This window comes from Podarcis tiliguerta (assembly GCF_965153285.1).
Source record: "Podarcis tiliguerta genome assembly, chromosome: 13".
NCBI lineage: Eukaryota > Metazoa > Chordata > Lepidosauria > Squamata > Lacertidae > Podarcis > Podarcis tiliguerta.
The window spans coordinates 38,561,275-38,587,022 of record NC_139546.1 but is presented as its reverse complement, the minus strand read 5'-3'; the positions used below and the strand labels follow the sequence as shown (position 1 = coordinate 38,587,022).

Below are 25,748 nucleotides of genomic sequence, written 5' to 3'. Positions count from 1 at the left end.
CCCGATACTCTGGAGCATATATTTTTTTCCTGTGATTTTGGCAGGTATGCCAGAGGACAATTATTTGAGGCCCTAGAATTGAATGGGCAGATTTTTGTACAGCCAACTGTTCAGGGCCTGCTGGCGGACGGCGATGATCGAGTCACTTTGATAGTGGCTAAATTTTTGGGTGCTGTCCATGAGGAAAGAGTGGCCCATGATAAAGAGTCTTAGTGGTTTTTAATGGTAGGTGCTGTTGTGTTGTATTGTACTGTCAATGTGCATTGATTTATTTTTTGGGGTTGGGATTTGGACTGGGATGGGCTGTGTTCGCTGAGCCCGTATTTTGTGCAGTCTGTGTGTGGTGTTTGTATGTTGCTTTGCGATGTTTTATGCCTAATAAAGGATTTTTGAATTGAATTGAATAGAAGTACTGGCAGTGAAAAGAGTAAATATGGAAAAGGGCTGGCCAACATATCAACAGTTACTAATAAAAGAGCACGGTGAGATAAAAATAAGACCCCATGAAGAGGTTAAGAACTGTTGTAACAGCTGGCTACAATATCACAAGGTATTGCATATCTTCAACCAAGATAAAAAAAATAGGATTTGAACAAAAAACATCAAAATTACAAAGTGAACTTCCACAACCAAAGAGGAAAATAATATCAAAATTACCGTATACAGCTTGCTCCTTGAATGGGAACTGAAAGATGAGGTAATAAAAGAACCAATGATAAAATGGTCACAAGAGCTGGGCCAGACAATTCATTTGGACAGATGGGAAAGATTATGGAAAACTGATATAAATTTTACAGCGTGCTATTCGATTAAGGAAAATATAATGATGTTTTACTGCTGGTACCTCACCCCAGTGAAACTATAAAAAATGTATAAAAAACAATCAAATCTCTGTTGGAGATGCAAAACAGAAGTGGGGACGAAGTATCATATGTAGTGGGGGTGCAAAGTGGTGAAACAATTCTGAATTATGATACATGAAGAGCTTAAAAAGATATTTAGGAGTTCAATCTTTAAAAAACCAGAGGCATTTTTGCTGGGTTTTGAGTGACATTCCTGAGGATAAAAGGAAAGTATTCCTTTACGCAATGGTGGCAGCCAGAATTGTAGTGGCAAAAAATTGGAAAATTGATAAAATACCAGAATTATTAGAATGGAGAATCAAATTTCTTGAATTAATGGAGATGGCAAAATTAACAGCATCAATTAAGGAACACATGGAAAAAGTCGGTGCTGGAGCTTAAAAATAATATGCAAAAGTTTAAAAGGTGCAAGGAGATAGGATTAAGGATGGAATAACAAATAATGTGAATAACGCAAGAATAACAAAAATAATTGTAGGTAAAGAAGATCATCAGAAAGGATGAGTGCCTGGTCAAGGAAGCTGTGGACTTAAAAAGGTTGGAAACCACAGGGCGAGGTGAGACACAGGAAGTGAGGAAAGTGTATGGAACTGCTTGGACCAGCAACAAGGAATTGTCTTCCATTCATGCAGATGCTTAGGCCATGAATCAAAGTAGTATGATATGATCACAGATCCTCTCATCTCACACAGGAAATCAGTATTGCTGCAAAGTAAGGAGTCAGTCTCTGTGGAGCACACTCTGAATGTGAGGAAGCCAGGAAAGCAATTCACCCAGCAGTCTGTGTGCCCAGCTCACACCCAGCTGTCCATGTTGCCAGTCATTGAAGCACCCACTACCAGGATCCCTCTGGCCTCTGGGAAAATATCCTCAGAATGTGAAACAACTTGTTTGTTGACACAGGCCTGCTCAGAGAGCTAACGCTGACAAGTGTTTTAATACGCATTTTACTTCTATAAAGTTATATTTTTAACTACTGATATTATTCATATTTTGATTTTTAAAATCATTTTTAATTCCTGACATTTATCAGAAATTTTAATGTTTATTTGGTATTCTTAAGAAACTGTGAAGGGATTTTTTTTACAACTAAGTGGTATACACATTCAATTTTTTAAAAATTGACAGCTGAAGAGCACTAATTTGTGTGGGGGTTGCAGCCATAAGAACACATGTTCTGCTAGACAGCACAGGGCTAGTATACAGAGAGTTCTTGAACTTCCTAGAGAGGACTCTGTGTGTGTGGTCATTTCCTTTGGCTCCTCTGGGCAGGAACTCTGTAAAAAAGTAGACAATTATTTATATTTCCTTCTGCCTGTGACAAGACTCTCTCTTTCCACCATGCCTTCAAGCTGAGCAGACCTCTGTGGTTGAGGCTCCTACTTTCAGTCATGTTTGCTAAGACTACTGCAATTTTATTGTAACTTAGAAGTATTTTTCTGCATTCTATACTACTTTTTCTGTATATGCTGCTTGCATGGAAATGTAAGGAAAGCCTTTTCCAATTATCTTACTAAAATGTGTGGTTCATTCTCTGCAATGGAGGTGAAGAGGAGGAAGGTAAGCAGACTGCAATTGAAAGGGATAGAATGGTGGGTTTGCTAAATTCCTAAGCGTTAGTAAACTGCAAAACTCATAGGTGCTTGCGAAAAAGGCTTCACAGCTAGATTTCATTTGCATTTCTCCCACACACTTAGAAGAGGAGGTTTAGATCTAAATCTACAGATTTAATCCTCAACCCATCTCCCATAGTTTGGCTATCCCTGAAGTGTTACAGCTCCTTAGCCCCCAAGTAGGGATGATCTGAATTGCTGTCCATGTTGTGGGTGGGCTGCCAACATTCCTCTTTTCTTACCACTTCCTGCAATGCCTGAGGAGTCTCTCTGCCTCATCCCTGCAGTTGATGGTTCTGAGCACCTCAGCTGTCACATGTGCGGCATAATCCCCTGTATAGAAATTCAGCAGAAGCAGGCTCAGGTCCACCACATCTGCCTTCTCGAGTCTCCCTCGGGGGATGTTGTCACAGCCCTCCTTAACAGGAAACTCATGAAGCTTGAGCTTGAACTTCTTGAGTTCGTTCTCTTGCAAGTTCTCCAGGGTGGACACCAGGATGTCTGTGATGGTCTTCTCCATCCCTCTGCATTGTCACCCCCCAGAGGCAAGAAAAAACAGACACGCTCTCAAGATTCAAAATGGACCACCCGTCTAAAAAGGTTGGCGACTCCTGCTTTAAATACTGTGATAAAGGATTGTAAGCTACATTTATTAAAGCAAATGTAAGTATGCCTTAAAAAACAGTAACAAACCAAAGTGGAGTATTCATTGTGGGATGTGAAACACAAGAGCAGTCAAGTACAACATTCCTAGAGTGAACATGTTTACACATGGGGAGGGATGTTTGTCCAGCCAGCAGGTAAACTTCCTGTTTCCTTCTGGGCTGGGACAGACTTCCTCTGCATGTGACTAGAGGTTGGTGTGGCCTCACCTGTGCAGGTAATGACAAAAGCACAGGGCAGGGCAGCCATCTCTCTCTCTTTCTCCACATGCATCGAAGAAACAGCATTTACTAAGCCAAAGATGCCCTCTTGGCTTCCAGCCAAGAGAGGACAAAGGGACTGTCTTTTTAAGAGATCGATTCCAAGTGTATGTTACTTCATTAAGCTAAGTCTGCTTTCTGGGATCTGATTGTGAACAGAATGTGAGTAAACTCTTTTTATACTTTTGTAAAAGACTGTGTCGTCTCTTCTATTTTATGAGGGAATAAGGGGAAATTACCAGAATAGTTATTATAGAGGCTTTAGCGAGCCTGAGCAAACGCAGCCGCTGCAAACTTAAAATAAAGGGGAATGTTACTCTGCTGAAATTGTGGAACTTGTTAACACAAGTTAGATAAGGATATAATCAGACAATATATCCTCTCCTGCATCCCTGAATATTCCCACATTCATCCCATCATACCTTTATAGATTAGAATAAATCAAGAATATAATGTTACATTTATTTCATTAAAACAGTGTCTGGCTGGCTTTGTACCACATCAGAATTACCATAACTAGTGGGATACAGTTCAAGCACTGTTAAAGAACAGAGTACAGGCAAATGTTGGCTGGGGTTAGGTGAATCGGCAGTGGTAGATAAAAGCTCCAGCCATAAATAAATTGGTGCTCCCTCCCCCCATTTGGTGGAATCTCTTCTCCTTCTCCTTCTCCTTCTCCTTCTCCTTCTCCTTCTCCTCCTCCTCCTCCTCCTCCTCCTCCTCCTCCTCCTCCTCCTTCTCCTTCTCCTTACAGGAACACACATATCTGTCTTCAGAAGTGTTCATCATACATGCAGTTTCCCCGAGAATTTATCTGAATTCTGAGTAACGACTTTCAGAGCCTCCCCATTGCCTCCCATCCTCCAATACCTGTTGCCCACCTGAGGCAGCTGCTTCACTGTGCCTAATGGCAAGATGGGTCTTTTTTGGTGAAATGGAGTGGGGGAGAAAGGGTTAAGCCTTACCTGCCTTCCACATTATGTCCAGGGTTAGTTCTGCTGAATGATGCATTGGTTGGTGTGCAGCCACAAGCACCTGGGAAGGTGAAGAGGGAGGGAACACATACAAAGCAAGCAGGGACAACGAATAAAATGAGCATGGTGGGAGATGAGCCCAAGACTTCCAAATCACATCCAAGTTTCTCTTGGATATGTTAAGAACTGATACTCAATTTAAAATGGAAAAGCTCACACTGCAAAACTTCAAGGGAGGAATTCAATGTCAGCAAAAGCAGTTATGCTACTGTTTCATCAGCCCTCTGTGCTCCTATTGGGAGGGAAGTGGGATACACATACATGCAGAGAAATAATTAAAACCTGCTCACCTTGTGCTGGGTGTGGAATAGGAGAATCCATCTCCTCTGAAATTAACTCTCCTGAAATAGAATAAGAGGCAGTCAAAGAGGGAACGTGACTGGTGGTCTTTTTCTGTCCTGCCTCCTAAGATATGACCCAACCTCACGATCATCCCTTGATTAAAACTCACTTTTTTTCAAATGCGCCTTCCAAATAATTTCAGTCGTGCCCTTCTTCATCAGGAAGAAGTTGAACTTGTCTTGCATTTGCTCAGCAGACAGTTCTACGTACTGCTGCAGTTTCTCTGCATCCAGGTATTGAAACTTCAGTTCCTGTGGGAAAGAATGAAACCTCTGTAAGTGTGAATCTGGCTTAGCCCAACCCACCATTCCAAGGGAGTCAAATTAAAGGGTGAAGAGGGACCCTGGCTGAATTTCTCCCATTCTCAGACTTCACAGTTTGACTCTTCCCCAGTAGTACCTTTCATCATATTTGTCTCACCTCAGGATAGACTGTGACATCCTCTGAAGCCTTCAAAGATACCTGAGAACCAATCATCAGAGGTTTCAGGGTCACAGGGGGTTTCTCTATTCTCTTTGAATTTACTTCACGCTTTTCGACCGCCTGGGAATGGCAAATAAATTCACTTTTTAGATATGCAAAGAGGGAACCAAACTTCTTGAAGACCGGATCCCTACGACCTTCTTGACACCGTAACACCAGCTAAGGCAGGAATGGGGAACCTGATGGCCTCCAGATGTTGTTGGATTCAAATCAACCCCAACTAGCTGGGTTCAGGGATGATGGATGCTGTAGTCCAAGAGCACCGGCAGATACTCAGATTCCACATCTGCAGTATGAAGAAAATTAAACCACTATGGCACTACACATGGGGAACTCAAGCCAGAGCTCTTGAACTGGGCAGCCTGAACTAAGCCTGAGCAAGTTGGCAGAGAGGTACCAGCAATCCTGCGTCCACCTCATCTTCTCTTGATGAGACCATGCAGGAAACCACAGAAGCCATAAAACCTCAATATTTGAATGAAGCATAAGAAGGCAATTTTAAGGAAAGTTCAGATTGAGAAGGTAATATGATAATGTGCTTTATCTCCCATGTGCCAACACTGCAAATCAGGAAGAATGTTTTTCCTCAAGAGTTCTTATAGATAGTTCATAATTACCAAGATGATTCCTTAATGAACAAAGCTGAATTTGTTCATCAATAAATCTGAAGGAAGCCTTACTTATTTCAGTGAAGGCTTCCAAGAAAATGTGCTTAGAATTTTGTTTTCACAAGTCAGTGACAACAACGTTTGTTTAGAGAACTAGGCAGGACATTTGTCCTCTAGCAAGCAGGGTGGCTAACAAAGGAAAAGGGTGTATTTCAATATTGCAAACTTCACTTTGAAACAACAGTGTTGGTGAGAAGCTAAGTCACCCGGTGGAGGGCAACTGTGAATCTTCTCTCTAGCAGCATGTTGATGTTGGCTAGAAGTTCGGTAAAACAGATCAAGTCCAACAAAGATAAGTACAGTTCATGCACCCTAATGAATAATTTTGCATAGGTATTCTCTCATGGTTAGAGTGATCAAGCAAAAGATCCAGGTAATCTGCAACACCAATCAAAGTTGGAGATTCCCAGTTACCTTTACTATAGAAGGGTCATTTGGCAGGAGGTACAGGTGAAATGTTGGTGTTTCCAGTCGAAGTCTCTGATAGAGCAGTACGACAGTGTTGATCTTTTGCTTAAACCACTTTTTGAAAACGACTCCAAGGGAAGAGAACTTGGGGTTTTCCAACACAGCATGGTGAGGCTCCACCCTGTCTGGCTTCTCCAGCCTCATCTCCCCTTCAACAAAATGTGCAACGTAGACATGGGAACTGTCGTCACCTGAAAAGACAAGCATGTTAGCAGTGGGAAAGTGAAACTTAACCCCCCCCCATTTCAGCTCCTGCCAACCTAGCAGTTCGAAAGCACATCAAATTGCAAGTAGATAAATAGGTACCGCTTCGGTGGGAAGGTAAACAGCGTTTCCGTGTGCTACTCTGGTTTTGTCAGAAGTGGCTTAGTCATGCTGGCCACATGACCCGAAAAAACTGTCTGCGGACAAACGCCGGCTCCCTCAGCCAGTAAAGTGAGATGAGCACTGCAACTCCGGAGTCGTCTGCGACTGGACTTAATTGTCAGGGGTCCTTTACCTTTTTATTTCATGCAAACTTTTATTTTCTTATTGTCTTTTAAGAACATTGTTTCACAGGACAATATGCTCACATGGCATCTTACAACAGAATGCAAATGACAGAAAATACCGTATTTTTCGCCCTATAAGACGCACTTTTTCCCCTCCAAAAATGAAGGGGAAATCTGGGTGCGTCCTATGGGGCGAATGCAGGCATCGCGGACCTCTCCGGCAGCAGCGGGAGCGCTCCCGCTGCTGGCGGAGGGGTGCCTGCATGCTGAAGCCTGCGCGCGCTGAGCTCAGCGCGTCCAGGCTTCGCGGACCTCTCCGGCAGCAGCGGGAGCGCTCCCGCTGCTGGCGGAGGGGTGCCTGCATGCTGAAGCCTGCGCGCGCTGAGCTCAGCGCGTCCAGGCTTCGCGGACCTCTCCGGCAGCAGCGGGAGCGCTCCCGCTGCTGGCGGAGGGGTGCCTGCATGCTGAAGCCTGCGCGCGCTGAGCTCAGCGCGTCCAGGCTTCGCGGACCTCTCCGCCAGCAGCGGGAGCGCTCCCGCTGCTGGCGGAGGGGTGCCTGCATGCTGAAGCCTGCGCGCGCTGAGCTCAGCGCGTCCAGGCTTCGCGGACCTCTCCGCCAGCAGCGGGAGCGCTCCCGCTGCTGGCGGAGGGGTGCCTGCATGCTGGAGCCTGCGCGCGCTGAGCTCAGCGCGTCCAGGCTCCGCGGACCTCTCCGCCAGCAGCGGGAGCGCTCCCGCTGCTGGCGGAGGGGTGCCTGCATGCTGAAGCCTGCGCGCGCTGAGCTCAGCGCGTCCAGGCTTCGCGGACCTCTCCGCTAGCAGCGGGAGCCAGCACTGGGCTCCCACGGCTTGCAGAGAGCTGCCTGTTTGGGGGCTGGGGTCGGGGGAAGCTCGGGCTTCCCCAACCCCGCGCCTGGGGGGGAAATAATTTTTTTCCTTTATTTCCCCCCCAAAAAACTAGGTGCGCCTTATGGGACGGTGCGTCCTATAGGGCGAAAAATACGGTAATAAAGCAGCACAGTTGGAATACTTTGAAAAATTAAAAAAGACTGGAAAGCCAGCACTACTGATTTCTAGACTCCACACTGCAGGCCCCATAGCATTCTGGAAACGTCAATGGAAGTTATTCCTGTTTAGGATTCCTCCTATTATGGTTATAATGCTGGGAACTTTTCCCCTGCCATACCTTCAAGACACAAGAAGTGAGGGACGTGAATGGCAGCCACAGCCTCTGCTGCATCCACCTTAAAGTTGAGCAGAGGGCCAGCGACATGCAACTCCTCAGTGGTCTGTTCTTCCAGGTGCTTCGGCCATGAATCAAAGTGGTATGTTACGGTCACAGCTTCTTTCACTTCACATATGAGATCTGTATTACCGCAATGGAAGGAGCCAGCCTCAGGGGAGCACACTCTGAATGGCACCAAGGGAAAGATGAAAGGGGAATCTGGTTGAACATTGTATTTGAGAGCAGAAGCAGTAAAGGAGTCTAGAAATGTTGTGAAATGCTGAAAAGCTGCAGAATCATTTAGCATGCTGAATCACTGAATCCTGAGGATGAGTCATTCTCTGTATAAATATTGTATCTGTTTGCAGGCAGACCCAGTGTCCCTGGTGTCTCTGTCTGCAGTGACTGTCTGAGCTTTGTGAAGCATGTGCACACTGAAGACTCTGTGTGCCTCTAACTCTGTGTATGCTCTAAAGCTAACTTAATCTTCTGTTCACTATGCTGTGAGAACCAGTGTGGTGTTGTGGTAAGAACGATGGACTCGTAATCTGGTGAACCGGGTTCGCATCTCCGCTCCTCCACATGCAGCTGCTGGGTGACCTTGGGCTAGTGACACTTCTTTGAAGTCTCTCAGCCCCACTCACCTCACAGAGTGTTTGTTGTGGGGAAGGAAGGGCTGCTTTGAGACTCCTTAAAGGGAGTGAATGGCAGGATATTTATTTTAACTCAGTAAAACTTTTATTCTTTTACTGAAGAAGATTCTGCATTATTAATTTACGCTGCACGTCAAACATGAATTGGGAGAACTTCCACACCTGGTCTAATTGATATTTTTGCAGGAGATGCTTCGCACACTGAGTTATGGAGGTAAAATATTGACAGAAGGACATCTCCTGGTCAAGCATCACTCAACTGAAGCACAACTGCTATGAGGCCACCCAAAAAGTAAAAAAGGTGGTTTTTCTTATACAGAGAAGGTGTTTTTAAAATGGTGCCTTCATGCAGAGCAAAGCAAGCTGGTGAAAGTAACTACTCATCTTCTGTTTACCTGTGTGTTGATGATACGAGATCATCAGGGAAATTTCTCATACTCGGTAACCACGGCAAGAGTTCTGTAACCCATGTGCCCATTTAGCTCCAAGCACCAGACCAAAAAGCAGAGTGCTTTAAAGTGATGGGGAGGGAAACCATGCATGCCACCTTGAACTCCTTGGGAGAAAGGTGGGATATAACTAAAATCATATCAATAAAATGATTTTAAGGGGAAAAACCAACAGTTCCTCAAAAAAAATGCAGAGTTCCATATTTTTCACTCTCTTGGAAATAATAAGCAACAGCAATGCTCCAAGGCAATGATTTTCCAGCTGTGTTTGAGGAACCCAGGAGTTCCTCAGCAAAGAGATCAGGACTGGTGGGTAAGCTTCCTTCAGAGAGAATTTGCCCACCATGGCCAACTGTTCATTGCAACATGCAGAACATACTGTAGATGTACTCTGTGTATGTTTTAGGGAGCACCACCATATCTGATGACTGTGAGACCCACAGAAACCAGATGTGCTCTGTGGAACAATTACATGTAAAAACCGTTCCCTGAATGGAAAAGGATTTTAAATGTCTGATGGAGCGATCACTCACCTGTATGCTTCGTTGCCCCTTTCTGAGTCCCAAACCACCTCTGGCTCTATTGGGCCAGCTGCCTTGAGTGGAGTTTGATCCAAATCTGTAAAAGGAAGACAATTATTTGCCTGATGACTGTTGCAAGGAGGAAGTTAGTTGAACTGCCCTTGAAGTTTAAGAACTCGAAGTCAAACTCACCATGCATTGCAGAGAGCAGAATCAGAATGGTACCTGGATGTGCCATTTCTAAACATTCCAGGAACCTGCAACAAGCTTGCTCCCCCCTTTCCTGGATTATACTCAGCAATTTTTCACTTTTTAAAATTTTCAACATTTCGCAAAAGTCTCTGTATTCTTTCAGAGTGATGACATAGAAATAGTATAGCACATCTACAAAATGTCCAATATCCGGTTCAAGAATTTCCATTAATTGTTTTCTTCCCTTGCAGATCATCTCATTACTAGAGATTGTAGAACTTTCCAATGACCTGTGGAAGAAACATTTATTTTATTTAGGTGACAGAAGGCGGGGAGAGGAGAATTAGAACGTAGTTAGGATGCAGACTGCTCCCTTACCATAAATGCCAACCAGGGTCCTTAGGGCAACCCCCTAATAATTTTCTTCTGGGGACACAACCCCCTCAATATTTTCTCCCCACCACTGCCCACCCACCTGCCTTCCCATCTCCCTCCCTTGGTTTGCTGTTTACCCCCAGCCAGGCATCACTCTCTGTTTCTGGCTTTCCCCCAGGAGGAGCAAAGTGGGACAGAGCAGTGCTGGGGGGCACATGTGTTTGAGTGTGTGGTTTGTGTGTCCATCCCCCACCTGGCTGCCCATTCCTCCATCCATTGCTCCCTCTCTCCCTCTCTCTGTGTGGCACCCTGTGAGCCATTCACTGACGACCACTTTGTCCCCCAAGCAACTGGAAAGTTCCCTGCCCTCAGACCAGCTTAATGTGGCATACAGGGCTGGAGGGTTAAAGGCCTTTCAGATACCAAGAGTCATTTGCTGAGGAGGCTGTAGCTCTTGGTTTTCTGCTTCAAGCAGCAGCTGGACTGGCATAGATGGCCCACCGAGTTCCCTCCAGGTCTGGTATTCTATGACACAGGCAGGATACCTGCAGCCAGTGGACCACAGGTAGCCCTCGGATGCACTCCCTGGGGCCTTCCAAGGCCTGTGGAGCCCTGCCTCCATTCCCCAGCTGCCTTTAAAGTATCTGGCAACCTGCCAGCATCAGTGGACAATATGCACTTTGGTTTTCCTGCCCAATGGTTGATGCAGAAAGTGGGAAAGGTCCAAAATAGCAATTTTCAAAGTATTTTTTCCCCAAAGCAGGGGCACACACACATTTATTAAATTAGTGCTAAAGCATTTTTGTTTTAAGCAGGAAAGCTTGTGTTGTTTTAAGATTAATGGATTTTACGTTTGTTTTGGATTGGAAGGGTTAGCTGAGAGGGGGAAACATTGCTATAATTGTAGCTAAAATGGTGGCTTCCGTCAATTATATAAGTACAGAAATTACCCTTTGGTGGCTTTTTCTGATGGAACCAGTTCCTCCAGAGCTTGATTAATTTTTGACGACAAGAATTCAGCTGGCCGGTGCCTTGAAACATGCATTTTGCAAAGTCGCTCTGCTGCTAGATATTGAGAAAGTGAGTGCATGTCAACAGCTTTACTGAGTCCTTTCCCCTTTCTACATATTTTTAACCATTATTTGGCATTGACACACATATTTGGCATAGGATTCACTTCCGTCTCATACAGGTCAGTCTGCCAGTGAGGTGGAGGTATCATTTTGGGTGGCCTAAAGCTTAATGTGGAATGCATACTTCTTTCCAACACTATTTTGGCTGTTGATGTCATGGGTGACATACTGAAGGCACAAAGGCAGACAATACCAACACTACAGTGGCAAGACTTTTATTAGCCAAAAATTGGAAATCGCAAGAAATACCAACAATAGAAGATTGGCAGATGAAGATGTTGGATTTATTAACTGGAAGAATCCGCGACCAGAAAGAAGAGGAGACACAAGAGGATTGGAAGAAATGTAAAGAATATTTAGCTAAATAGTGTAATATAAGATAACTAGAAAATTCTTGGAAGCAACGAATAGGTTTTGGGGTAGAATAAGAATATGTGTTAGTAAATATTAAGGATTAGAATATGAATAAAGGAGAAGAGGTTAGTAAATGTTAGGAGTCAATATTATTAGCAATATGGAGAACTGTCATACAGGTGATATAATGAAATTCAATTAGAGGAGATGCGAGGGAGTCAGTTATAATGTTATGACAATTAAATATCTGAAGAAATATTTTGTGTGTGTGTTTAGCTTACTGTATTGTGAAGTGTTTTTCTTTGTTGTGTGTTTTGTAATGTCTTTTTTGCCATAAATGTGGAAAAACAATAAAAAAATGGGGGGGGGGGAGAGAAAATAATCAGAGAGCTTGTCTTGTGTGGGAGAGCCTATCGACCTGACAACCCATAGTATATGTGAAAAGGATCTACGGGTCTTAGTGGACTACAAGCTTGACATGAGTTAACAGTATGATACAGCAGCATAAAAAAGCTAATGCTATTCTAGGCTGAATCAACAGAACTATATTGTCCAGATCAAGGGAAATATGAGTATGACTTTATTTTGCCTTGGTCAAACTATGTCTGGAATACTGTGTCCTGTTCTGGGCACCACAACTTAAGAAGGATGTTGACAAGGTGGAACGTGTGCAGAGGGGGGCAACCAAGATGATCAAGGGCCTGGAAATCAAGCCTTATGAGGAGCGCTTGAAGTAGCTGGGTGTGTTTAGCCTGGAAAAGAGGAAACTGATAGGAGATATGACAGCCATCTTCAAATATTTTACGGGCTGTCACATGGAGGAGGGAGCATGTTTGTTTTCTCCTGCTCTTGAGGGTAGGACACAAACCAATGGCTTCAAGTTACAAGAAAGGAGATTATGACTAAATACAGGAAGAACTTTCTAACAGTAAGAGCTGTTCAGCAGTGCAACTGCTCTGCTATTTATCACTAGCGTGAGTGAGGAGGGATAATATCAAAACAATATATCATCTCCAACCTTCCTTAACATTCCCACAATGTCAAGAAGACATACACAGATTGGCACATAGGTTACACACACACACACACACACACACACAGCCCTGTTCAAGAAGCCTCCTCTCCAACCAGTCCCATCAGACTCAGCCAACGTTCTCCCTTCCAAGTTCCTTACCTTCCCTGGTGAAACTTGGGGGACATTCTGGCAGGGGCTCACGGTCGAAGGCTTTCAGCACCTCTGAAGCCACTTCCACAGCATAATCCTCATCACAGTATGCAAGAAGCAGTTCTGTGAGCTCCCAAGCACTTGCCTTCTTCAGCAGCTCCCTGGGGATACTGACATAGCCTTCCTTGACAGGGAACTTGCTGAGTTTGACCTTGAACTTCTTCAGATCTGACTCCTTCAATGTATTCAGTGTGGCCAGCAGGCATAATTGTGTAAACTGCACTGTGGTGATTATTGATGTTAGTAGAAGTATTGAACAGAAAAATCCAGCATTCCTACATCCCCCTTCTCTTCCTGTTGGAGCACTTTCAGACTGGACTAAGTAGGGACGGCTGTGGATTTGTAGTAGATCACATGCATGCAAAGGATCCCAGGTTTAATCGCTGGAGGATCCAGAAAGGGCTTGGAAAGATTCCTGCCTAAATCCCTGGAATGAACTAGATGGACCCAGTGGCCCAATGTGCCCTAAGGCAGCTTCCCATCCTTCTAGCCTCTCAGGTGATTGAAGGAGCTCAGCCTGGCCCAGAAGAGAGAAACTGATCCCGGAGGGTTTGAAGACTCTCTTAACTTACAGGCCTCTTCTTAACACTTTAGAGGCTTCTACAATTATTTCCCACCCTGTTTCTGATGTTCCTTCTTCCCTGGTGGGGAGCGGATGCCGTGTCGTGTTTTGCTTCAGGTGCTAACATGTCCTGGGCCAGCCCTGGTTTAGATGGAGGGCAGAAGGGTGAGGGAAGATGCCACCTCACTTTACACAGGGAAGATTTACATCCATCATTCCACTCACTTTCACCCTGGACCTCCACCCCCCCCCCACTCCCGGAATTTGGGTCTTTTCTCCTGCTCTGGAGGAGGCAATGGCTTCAAGTTGCAAGAAGGAGATTCCAGCTAAACATTTGGAAAAAGCTTCTGACAGTAAGAGCTGTTCAGCAGTGGAACAGACTCCCACGAGAAGTGGTAGACTCTCCTTCCTTGGAGGTTTTTAAGAAGAGGTTGACCATCCGTAATGGATGCTTTAGCTGAAATCCCTAAATTGCAGGGGCTTGAACTAGATTCCAACTAGATTCCTTCCAACTCTTAGATTCTATGATTCTTTGGAATGTTACCCAGGAGGATATGCGACTCTCCTGCTCGAAAGGTTTCCCCACCCAAGGACGAAGGCAACCATGGGAGGGAGCTGAGTTCTCGGTACTGACAGAACCCGCGAGGTGTCAGCACCATCAGCCGGATCGAACCCCTGCCCTGCTCCCAGTCCCTTACTTAGCCAGGTGATAACCGAGGGATCGTCCACCGGCGGATTGTAGTCCATTGCCTGCAGCACCAGGGCCGTCACCTCCACAGCATAAGCCTCACCGTAGAAGCTGAACAGCAGCTCTATGAGCTCCACAGGCATGGCTTCCTTGAGCAACTCCTCGGAGATTCTTCTGACGTCCTCCTTGACCGGGAATCTGAGCAGTTCGCGCTGGAATTTCTCCCACTCCCCTTCCCCCTCCTTCAACTCCTGCAAGACGTCCAGAAGGAGGTACCTGGCGGATTGCAGATTCGGGTACTCAGGATTTAAGAAAATGAGGGCACGCATGTGATTTGTGGAAAAGAAGAACTTAGTCCCCATTGCGCTCATTCTCCACCAGAACCAGCCCAGCAAAAACCTCGGCCAGAGAAAAACTCAGAAGATCTGGAGACTGTGCCAAGGCAGAGAGGCAGGTGGGCACGATTTCCGGGCCACCTTGCCTAGAAAGAGAGAGGCCTGGCCGGTGGGCAGCAGGAAACCCGCTCCGAGAGCCCCGTCTCTTGCCCTGCGCGTCGCCTTCTTTTCCCTTTGGCGAGGAAACTCTTGGCGATCCTTCGCTCAGGCAGCAGCAGGAGACCGGAGGGCGGGGAGGGCGGAAGGGGCGTCTTTCCAGCAGCTCCTCTTTCGGGCTCCCCAGCCCAGCCCTGCGTTGGAAGAACTTGGCTGAGCGGTTCTCGGGGGAAGACCTCCGAAGGGAGCCCTCGCAAGATTTTCAGGGGCGCTTTGGCTGCAAGACGGGGGTGAAGAGAATCCGCTCTTGCTCTCCCCTTGCGCAGGATCTGAAGCCGGGAGGAGCGGCAAGGAGGCAGAGCAGGAAAATGTGGGGGCGCGCGAGAAAAACCTGCTCGTCCTTTGGAAATCTAAAGCACCCCACCCAAAGAAAAGGAATCTGTTATTTTGTTCAGGGTGCTGGGACTTGTAGATCTCTCAGAGGTGAACTGTGGTTGCCAGGATTCTTTCTGGGCGTGGGCTTGAAATGCGTGCCTTCTGGCACTTGTGCTGCGCTCTCGGATGCTAGTTTCTAAGGGCGGCAGCTGAGGAGACTGGCACAGAAAAACCAAAGAGCCCACCGGAACATTTTCCACACACACAATCACACACACAGCGTGGCAGTCGAGCGCACTGGAATATAACAAACCTAGACAGTGAGTGCTTTTATTTTTTAACTGCTTGAGGCATAATCCTGCCACAGAAACTTTCATTTACTTGCAGCGTGGCAGCCAAGATATTAAACCTGGTAGGTGGGTGGGGGTCAGGAGTGCCAACTTGAAAAACACATGGGGGGGGGGGCGGAGAAGCCCAGCCCTGCATTATCGATCACATGAGGCGATGCACACACTATCAGTCTGCATTTCTTAGTGCAGAGACTTTTGATATGATGTGTAGAGATCTTTCCTATTCTACTGAATTCAAGAAGGTTCTGGAAGCTTATCCGTGTGAAAGAAACAAGCAGAAGTTGAAGTCACCATGATTACTATTTCTCTCCTTTTTTGAATGTTTGGTTATCTGCTCATCCAAGTCTTCAATCTGGTAAGGTCACTGCTGTTTCTTTCTCCAACAATTTTTACCCATAACCCTCAATCTGCTTTTCATCCTCAAAGTCATGGATTTTTTTCCAAAAATTTACACATCCTTCATATATAATGCTACTCCTCCACCCTTCCTGATTGGTCAATCCCTACAGTCCAGTCATAAGTCTCATCCCACCTGGTTTCAGTAATGCCTACCAGGTCGTATTTGCCATAATGGATAAAAAGCTCCAGTTCATCTTGTTTGTTTCCCATGCTTTGTGCATTATGGAGAGACAAATGAAACCATGAGTTGTTCTCTGCAGCTGCTTCCTTCCTGCAGTTTCTTGCCGTTTAGCCGGTTTCTAGAGCATCACCTCAGTTTCCTGTGACTAAACTAATATCTTTAGTCAGGAGATACTTCAACTGAGATTCTTGCATTGCAGGGGGTTGGACTAGATTACCCTTGGGGCCCCTTAAACTCCAAGATTCTATGATTCTAACCAGATTCACCCACCCAGTGCTGCAGATTTTGCATACAAAAGGGTTGCAACAGGTAACTGGCCCACTTATCCCAGTAATTAATATCCAGATTCTGCACCCACAACTTGTCTGCAGACAAGTCTCAGACCTAAATGCAGGACCTCCACCTTCTCCCTGAAATAATGTGAGGAGGGGAGAGAGGAGTATCATCAGCATCTTCTAGGGCTGGAGGAAATTTTCTAGGCCATCTGGCCTGATGCAGAAAATCCAGCCCTACAGCATTTTCAACAGGTGGCTGTCAAGACTCTGCCTGAAGACCTCCAGCAGGGGTGCCAACTTGAAAAAATATTAACAGCTTGCAGATTTAACATATAGAATAAGAGAACAAGAAGAATATATCACAATATGTGGTACACACAGACCTTTTGAATGTCAATGACTGTCAACTTGGGGGGGTCACATATTTTATGAGGAGGCAAAGGGTCCTTGGCCACTAGGAACTGGCTCCTATGACCTTCAGTGAGGGAGCTTCCCACCCCAGGAATTGGCTCCATGAATCCATATGAGAAATTTCCTAATAAAACCCTTCCAGCAGTTTCATGCAAATGCTAAGCTGCATCAGAGACCAGATGGATCTCTGCAGGAGCCCGCAAACCCAATGCTCATATACAGATTCATCCATGCCTGATCTTTCTCCACCTTGCTGCCTACAAGGAAGAGATCACTGGCCCAGCCTTTGTTTACAGTAACCTGCCTGAAATCCTCATGCTACCAGGAAACGTTATTAGCTGGGTTGGTAGGCATAAAACTAAAGTTCAAAGTACAGTGTAGGGCAGGTGTAAATCATAGAAATATGGACTCCTTGTGCCCTGGGAAGATGTTTGCAGAAACACTTTGGAGGTGCCTATTCAAGATCTACTGATGCTGAGGAATCACCATGCTATAATCAGTCAGGGTGATTTCAGAGGGACAGACATGCTACAAAGGGGGACATACAAGCCTGGGTTTAGAAACCAAGCACCATTATTTCTCTTTCTGTGTTCCACAACATTATATTTAATTCAATTTAGGATTTCTACTGTTATGGTTATAACATTGTTTTTAAACTAGTGTGCCGGGGCACATTGAGGAACATTCAGGGGAGCTGTCCTTTCATTAACTTGCAACCCTGATCTTCCTGCATAATCTCTCTCTCTCTCTCTCTCTCTCTCTCTCTCTCTCTCTCATTCTGAGGAACATTCAGGGGAGCTGGCAACTTTAACTTGCAACACATTATCTTCCCAAAATAAAACAGTGACAAAAAAAGAGGGAAACACTTTTGCATGACTGTTTATATTCTGAAAATCTCCCTCCTCCAAACAAAAACCCTCCACAGCTTCAGTAACTAACAGTTCCTTAGTTCTACATAGAGGGCTTGAGAAATACAATAAGGTAGCAAGGTAGCTTGATGATGATAGTGTGTGGGTGTCCACCCTATAAAGAGGGTTTTAAAAATACAGTGGTACCTCAGGTTAAGAACTTAATTCATCCTGGAGGTCTGTTCTTATCCTGAAACTGTTCTTAACCTGAAGCACCACTTTAGTTAATGGGGCCTCCTGCTGCTGCTGCTGATACGCCGCTGCATGATTTCTGTTCTCATCCTGAAGCAAAGTTCTTAACCTGAAGTAATATTTCTGGGTTAGTGGAGTCTGTAACCTGAAGCGTATGTAACCCTGTAACCCTGTACCACTGTAACCCTGAAAGTGAGCAGTGTCTTTTGTGTTTCTCACTCCTTCTACCCTCAACATCACCCCCCTTCTTCTCTACCTCTCCCCCCAGGCAACCCCCTCCTCCTTAACAGTCAGCCAGCTTTATGGGGACAGGGAGAATGTTGCAGGAAAGGATCGTGTCTGTATGTGTGTCCTTTGCTGTGTGTTTCTTGCTTTCCTTCCCCATGGTAACAAAAAAAAATTCTGCTTCTGATCCTAATCTTGTTTTGCCCTCTCCATGCCCCCCACCCAACCAAAGGGAAGCTGGGCTGCCATGTGGAGTCCATCAATTTGGCCCTGCAGAGCATTGCTTGGCTTCCCACCGACACATGCCTCCCCACTTACATGTGTGCCAAAAATAGCGCTGAAAAGGGGTGGGATGGAATGGAGAGATTCCCCAGTACACGTGCCTTGCAACAGAACCCCAGCGTCAGTGGCTCCCATAGGGGAGCTGCAGAAAGGATGAGTGGCTGGACAAGGAAGCTGTGGACTCAAAAAGGTTGAAAACCACTGGGAGATGAGAGACACAGGAAGTTAGGAAAGTGTATGGAACTGCTTGGACCAGCAACAAGGAATTGTCTTCCATTCGTGTAGAGCAGGCATAGGCAAACTTGGCCCTCCAGATGTTTTGGGGCTACAATTCCCACCATCTCTGACCACTGGTCCTGTTGGCTAGGGATGATGAGAGTTGTAGTGCCAAAACATATTTGCCTATGCCTGGTGTAGGTGCTTAGACCATGAATCAAAGTGGTATGTTATGATCACAGATCCTCTCATCTCACATAGGAAATCAGTATCGCCACAAAGTTAGGAGTCAGCCTCTGTGGAGCACACTCTGAATGTGAGGAAGCCAGGAAAGCAATTCACCCAGCAGTCTGTGTGCCCAGCTCACACCCAGCTGTCCATGTTGCCAGTCATTGAAGCACCCACTGCCAGGATCCCTCTGGCCTCTGGGAAAATATCCTCAGAATGTGAAACAACTTGTTTGTTGATACAGGCCTGCTCAGAGAGCTAAAGCTGAAAAGTGTTTTAATATGCACTTTATTTTATAAACAAAATGCCTTGAAAGGGGTCTTGCCTTCTGCATTCTCTTGGGGCCTCATCGCCCTTCCAGGTCTTTCATGAGATGTGGGTTTTTGGCCTTCAGTGCCTCATACAGCTTATCCTTGCACCGGAGGTCCCAGCTTGGCACAAGCCTGTAGAGCTCTCGCATCTTGTCTGGGTTAGTTTCCTTGGCAGTGATTCTTTGGTATTGCTCCTCACTGAGGACAGAGCCATACAATCTATCCAGCACCGGTTCTGCTGGGGTGGTCCGTTGGATTATCGCCTCCCTGTGCCGCTCGATGAAGTGCACGTTGGAAGAGTTTGGAAACTGCAGCCCTGCCAGGAAAGAGAAAAAGAACGGAAATCTTGCTACAGGTTCACACTGCAGGCTTAAGACTGGTTTCCCAACTCATTCCCTCCTCCCCCATGCCCTGGGAGTTGTAGTTCCATGAGGGGAGGGATTGTGAACAGAGCATTACTAGTAGCTCATCTGCCTACAGTTCCCAGAATTCTTTGGGCAAAGCCATAACTGTTGAGGAAGTATAAAACTGAAATACAGTAAGTGAGAGCAGTTGCAAGGGAGCCAAGGCTGGGGCCAGCCCTACCATTAGGGAGAGTGAGGTGGCATCATAATTTGGGGTATCATGAAACAACAGCACATTGTCAGATGATTAATTTCACATAGTATTATACTCAGCTTTATATTTTATTGCTTGAAAGCCCAGGAATTGATAGCTCCTACATTGTAGTGGGTTGGACTAGATGAGACTTGGAATCCCTCCAAATTCTATGCTTCTGTTATTGTTGTTATAATTACTGAACCCAGCTTTCTCCCACAGGGAGAGAAGAGACCATTTCGCTCACTATCCAAAAGCCATGAAAACTTTGCCCACAAGGTCTCTGTCCTTGGAAGAAGACGAGCCTATGGAACATTGTCTCACAGATTTATGTATTATGCTTGCAGTATCACTTCATAACAAATGACAATAAAAGCAAGTAACAGTTAATATTTAAAACTGACACTCAGTTTAAAACTGATAAGCTCACACTGTAAAACTTAGAGTGAGGAGTTCAAGGTCAGCAAAACCAGTTCTGCTACTGTTCCATCAGCCCTCTGTGCTCCTATTGGGATGAAAGTGGGATACAAAGACATGCAGAGAAATAATTAAAACCTGCTCACCTTGTGCCGGGTGTGGAATAGGAGAATCCATCTCTGAAATGAACTCTCCTGAAATAGAATAAGAGGCAGTCAAAGAGGGAACGTGACTGGTGGTCTTTTTCTGTCCTGCCTCCTAAGATATGACCCAACCTCATGACCATCCCTTGATTAAAACTCACTTTTTTTCAAATTTGCCTTCCAGACAATTTCAGGTGTGCCCTTCTTCATCAGGCAGAAGAAGAACTCGTCTTGCATTTGCTCAGCAGACAGTTCTACGTACTGCTGCAGTTTCTCTGCATCCAGGTATTGAAACTCCAGTTCCTGTGGGAAAGAATGAAACCTTTGTAGGTGTGAATCTGGCTTAGCCCAACCCGCCATTGCAAGGGAGTCAACTTAAAGGGTGAAGAGGGATCCTGGTTGAATTTTTCCCATTCTCAGGCTTCACCATCTGGGCTTTGCAAAACCTTTCATCATATTTGTCTCACCTCAGGACAGACTGCGACATTCTTTGAAGTCTTCAAAGAGACCTGAGAGCCAATTGTCAGAGGTCTCAGAGTCACAGGGGGTTTCTCTATTCTCTTTGAATTTTCTTCACTGTCATTGACCGCCTGGGAAAGACAAATAAAGTCACATTTGAGATATGCGGAGAGGAAGCCAAGACTAGATCCCTACAACTTTATTGGCATTGTTACACCAGTTAAGGCAGGAATGAGGAACCTGATGCCCTCCAGTCAGCAAGAGTCAGGGCTGATGGGTTTTGTAGTCCAGTAACATCTGCAGAGACACAGATTCTCTATCTGCAATATGAAGAAAATTAAAGCACATGGCACCAGAAACTAAAATGTAAGGAGGAGATTCCCTGGCCTCATGGGGAACTCAAGCCAGGGCTCTTGGACTGGACATCCTGGTGGCCGAGAGGTACCAGCAATCCTGGGTCCACCTGCATCTTGATGAGTCCATGCAGGAAACCACAGAAGCCATGAAACCCATGTGCCAACACTGCAAAGGAAGAAGGATGTTCTTCCTCAAAAGTTCATTTAGATAGCTTGTATGAATTAAGCAGAATTTCCTCATCACTGAATACGTTTACCCTAGAGGAAGCCTGATTTCAGTGAATGCTTCTGGAAGAAATCCATTGGGACTCACAAGGGAGGCTAAGGACTGAATTGTTTCACAATAATAATAATAATAATAATAATAATAATAATAATAATAATAATAATAATAATAATAATAATAATATAATAATATCTTTATTGTCATTGCCCCCTTCAGGGACAACGAAATTACTTACTTCAATTACTTACAATTGAGTGACAACACCGTTGTTTGGAAAACCAGACAGGGAATTTGGGCTTTAGCAAGCAGGTTGTTTAAGAAGTGAAAAGGGTGTATTTCAATTTTGGAAAAATCCCTTTAAAGCAACAGTGTTGGTGAGAAGATAAGTAACCCAGCAGAGGGCAACTTGTTAATTTTCTCTCTACTGGCATGTTGGGTAGAACTGATCAAGTCCAACAATTGTGCATAGCCGGGGTTAATATGATCAAGTAAATGATCCAGGCAATCGGAATACCAGAGTTGGAGGTTCCTGGTTACCTTTATTATCGAAAGGTCATTGGGTAGGAGGTACAGGTGAAACGTTGGTGTTTCCAGTCGAAGGCTCTGATAGAGCAGCACAACAGAGTTGATCTTTTGCTTAAACCACTTTTTGAAAACGACTCCAAGGGAAGAGAACTTGGGGTTTTCCAACACAGCATGGTGAGGCTCCACCCTGTCTGGTTTCTCCAGCCTCATCCCCCCTTCGACAAAATGTGCAATGTAGACATGGGAACTATCTTTACCTGAAAAGGAGCCCAAAGGAAACATAGACAAACATGTTACAAGTGGGAAAGTGAAAAAAAATCACCATCACTTAACCCTCACCCTCTCTGGGTCATGCAAGTATTTATTTTCTCATCCTCATTTAAGAGGTCTATAGCATTGTTTCACAGTACTGTATGTTCTCATGGTAAAGGTAAAGGGACCCCTGACCATTAGGTCCAGTCGTGGACGACTCTGGGGTTGCAGTGCTCATCTCACTTTATTGGCCGAGGGAGCCGGGGTACAGCTTCCAGGTCATGTGGCCAGCATGACTAAGCCGCTTCTGACAAACCAGAGCAGCACACGGAAACGCCGTTTACCTTCCTGCCAGAGCGGTACCTATTTATCTACTTGCACTTTGATGGGCTTTTGAACTGCTAGGCTGGCAGAACCGCCGATCTTCTGCCCTAGGCTCTGTGGTTTAGACGACAGCTCCAACACGTCTTACAACAAAATACAAAGCATCACAGAAACAGTAAAATAGCAGAACATTTTGCAAAATTGAAACAAATCAGAAAAGACAATTTAGCCAGCACTACTGATCCCTAGAACCCACACCACTGCCCCCCAAACATTCTGGAAATGTCAATGGAAGTTATTCCTGTTTAAGATTCTTCCTATTATGGTTATAATGCTGTAAGGTTTTTCCCATGTGATACCTTCAAGACACAAGAAGTGAGGGACGTGAATGGCGGCCACGGCTTCTACTGCATCCACTTTAATGTTGAGCAGAGGGCCAGCGATCTGCCACTCCTTGGTGTTTTGTTCTTCCAGGTGCTTAGGCCATGAATCAAAGTGGTATGTTATGGTCACAGCTCCTCTCACTTCCCATATGAGACCAGTATCACAGCAATGGAAGGAGCCAGCCTTTGTGAAGCGCGCTCTGAATGGCACAAAGGGAAAGATGAAAGGGGAATCAGGTTGAACATGAATTGGGAGAACTTCCTCTGTTGGTCTAATTGATATTTTTGCAGGAGGTGCTTCACACGCTGAGTAAGGAGGTAAAAAAATTATGGAAGGAAATTTCCTGGGCTGGCACCACTCTTCACACTCAGGATTTTGCCACAGAGAAGCACGTTTATTATGAGGCTGCCCAAAAAGTATTCTTCTGATACTGAGAAGGTGACTTTAAAATGCCTGCGTTCATGCAGAGTAAAGCCAAGTGGTAGGATTAACTACTAATCTTCTGATTCCCGGTGTGTTGATGATACTAGAACTTCAGGGGAAATTCTCATATTCATTGAGCAGGCCAGGGGTTCTACAAGCCATGAACCCATTTTGCTCTAAACCAGTATTTCTCATAGTGGGTGATCCCACCCCCTGCAGGGTGCTGGAATGATTGAGGGGGGGCAGTGGAAGCTTCAGGTGCAATTGGGGGGCATTGAATAAAAATAAGGGGGCGGTGAAAGCATAAAGAAGAAAAAAGAAGAAAATTTTGAAAAAACATATGTTGTGTAATGACGCTTACTGCAACCTGGGCACTGTTGTGAGACACTGACAATGCCTCCCCTTGATCTGACGGTTGTGCTGGAGGTGAGGGTTTTTCCTGGGTTTGGGTGAATCCATTTTAGCTTCACCCAGGCCCAGGAAGTGGATCGCAGCTTGACTGCCTATTTGGTCAATGGCAGGCAGGCTGCGACACTGGCCCCATCCCTGGGGCAGATTGAACTGACATGACAGGCTTAACTCTAGTCCTCCTCATAGGTTTTTAATCCTGGGCCTAGTCCACCTCCTCATCCAGTTCTGAAAAAGCATTTGTACATGTTTCATCCGTTCTGTAATGATGCTTACCAATGTAACATGGAGTTAAAGTTGTAGTGATTATTTTCCAAATAAACACACAAAATGCATGTTATAACTGATCAGTGGTCAAGTCCACCAGCGGGTCTTATATGCGCTACAGTACAAAAGTTTTAAATTGCATTTCCTTCGTCATATTTAGAGGAACATGGGTGGAGACAGCAACCATATTTGATGACTGTGAGACCCACAGAAACTAGATGTGTTCCGAAGAACAATTCAATGTAGAAACCATTCCCTGAAGGGAGAAATTTTCAAGAGATTGGGGAGAGAGATCACTTACCTGTAAGCTTCATGGTCCCTTTCTGAGTCCCAAAACACCTCTGCTTTTATTCTTTCTGGAAGATCCTATAATAAAACCACAAGCATGAATGAGGATTCCAGAATCCTTCTCCCATCTGAAAACGGGGCGTTCTTGTCTATTTCCAGCACCGCTGTGACCATACCAAGGAGCACTGCTTGAGGCCAAAGCCACAACTAGGCAGCCGCGCCCTCAGGTTGCCGTCGTGTTCCTCCTCGCTACCCATCTCCAGCCTTCGGAACTCCTCCTCTACCTGGGCTTCCGCGGAGCGTCCCCTGCGAGTCTTCTTGGCCATCGCGCTCCTTGCCCGCCAACCCCAGCCCAGCCAAATAATCGGCCAGCGAAAGACCCAGATCCGGTGACTGTGCCAAGGCAGAGAGCCAGACTCTGGTGCCCAACTCGCGGCGCCTGATGCCCCGGAGGAGAGATGCCTGGCCCGAGGGCAGCGGGAAACCCGTCGCTTGCTGCTCCCTTTGGCGAGGAAACCCTTTGAGATGCTTCCCTCCGTCCGCGGCAGGAGACTCGAGGGCGGGGCGAGCGCAAGAGGCGTCTTTCCCGGGAGCTCTCGCTCTCTTTCTGAAGCAGGGAGGAGCGGCAAGGAGTTGGAGCAGGAAAACGTGTGAGCGTGAGAGAAGAACCTGCTCCTCCTTTGGGAATTTCAAAAACACACAACCCTCCCCCCCTCAAAAAAAGCAATCCTTGAAGTTGCTTGGGGGAGAGCTGGATGAGAGTGAAGCAGCCAAACAGCTGCTCAGCGAGGAGGAGCACAGAAAGGGCTCTTGCAGGACCCAGGTATTACAATGAACAATAATTTTCTTACCCAGAACCATCTCTTTGTGTATGATTGCAACAGGTAAACTCTAATCTCTATCCACCAGCCAAATGTTGCATATGAAAGGTAACTGACTCACTTTTGCCAGTAATTCGGATTTCATTTCTGCACCCACACCCTGTCTGCTGACAGCCAAGAATGCAGGACATTCGCATCCTCCCTGAAATGATGTGAGGAGGGGAGAGAGGCGTATCCACAGCATTCTACACAGCTGGAGGGAGTTTTGTACACCATCTGGCCTGAGGCAGGAAATCCAGTCCTACAGGATGTTCAGCAGGTGGCTGTCAAGACTCTGCTTGAAGACCTCCAAATGAAGGAGCTCCTCACCCCAGGAACTGGCTCCATGAAACCATAACAATAATTTATAATAATTTATAATTTGTACCCTGCCCATCTGGCTGGGCCTCCCCAGCCACTCTGGGCAGCTTCCACAGAAACCAAAAATACACTAAAATCACACATTAAAAACTTCCCTGAACAGGGCTGCCTTAAGATGTCTTCTGAATGTCAGGTAGTTGTTTATAGCTTTGATATCTGATGGGAGGGCGTTCCAAAGGGCGGGCGCCACTACCGAGAAGGCCCTCTGCCTGGTTCCCTGTAGCTTTGCTTCTCGCAATGAGGGAACTGCCAGAAGGCCCTTGGTGCTGGATCTCAGCATCCGGGCAGAACGATGGGGGTGGAGACGCTCCTTCAGGTATACTGGGCTGAGGC

At 45.8% G+C, this 25,748-nt stretch overlaps 1 protein-coding gene and 1 long non-coding RNA gene across 7 annotated transcripts in view; one reads left to right on the top strand and one right to left on the bottom strand.

Annotated features, from left to right (window-relative positions):
• The window catches only part of LOC310662833, a 67,118-nt gene that overhangs the window by 8,029 nt on the left and 33,341 nt on the right, over positions 1–25,748 (top strand). The gene's annotated exons all lie outside the window — the stretch shown is intronic.
• On the bottom strand, positions 1,806–25,399 carry LOC310662770 (caspase recruitment domain-containing protein 8-like). Of its 6 annotated transcripts, none has more exons than XM_083409865.1 (13): positions 14,272–14,715; positions 12,961–13,233; positions 11,250–11,364; positions 9,925–10,214; positions 9,745–9,829; positions 8,071–8,294; positions 6,341–6,585; positions 5,196–5,318; positions 4,885–5,026; positions 4,724–4,774; positions 4,365–4,434; positions 2,719–3,000; positions 1,806–2,140 (listed from the first exon to the last, which is right to left on the bottom strand). In XM_083409865.1, coding segments are annotated over exons 1-13 (2,262 nt in total). In that variant the 5' UTR covers positions 14,633–14,715; the 3' UTR covers positions 1,806–2,139. The 6 variants fall into 6 exon arrangements, with proteins under 6 accessions (XP_083265991.1, XP_083265992.1, XP_083265993.1 ...); XM_083409866.1 differs by having other exon boundaries at positions 11,250–11,361; XM_083409867.1 differs by having other exon boundaries at positions 14,365–14,715.

Bases quoted from the DNA above. Each gene is read 5' to 3' on its own strand.
- LOC310662770 (XM_083409865.1), bottom strand. From the start codon at position 14,632: ATGAGCGCAATGGGGACTAAGTTCTTCTTTTCCACAAATCACATGCGT. The intron at 11,365-12,960 runs GTAAGGAACTTG...CTCAATATCTAG, and splicing joins CCCAAGTTTCACCAGGGAAG to CAGCAGAGCGACTTTGCAAA. The intron at 5,319-6,340 runs GTAACTGGGAAT...TGCCATTCCCAG, and splicing joins ATGACCCTTCTATAGTAAAG to GCGGTCGAAAAGCGTGAAGT.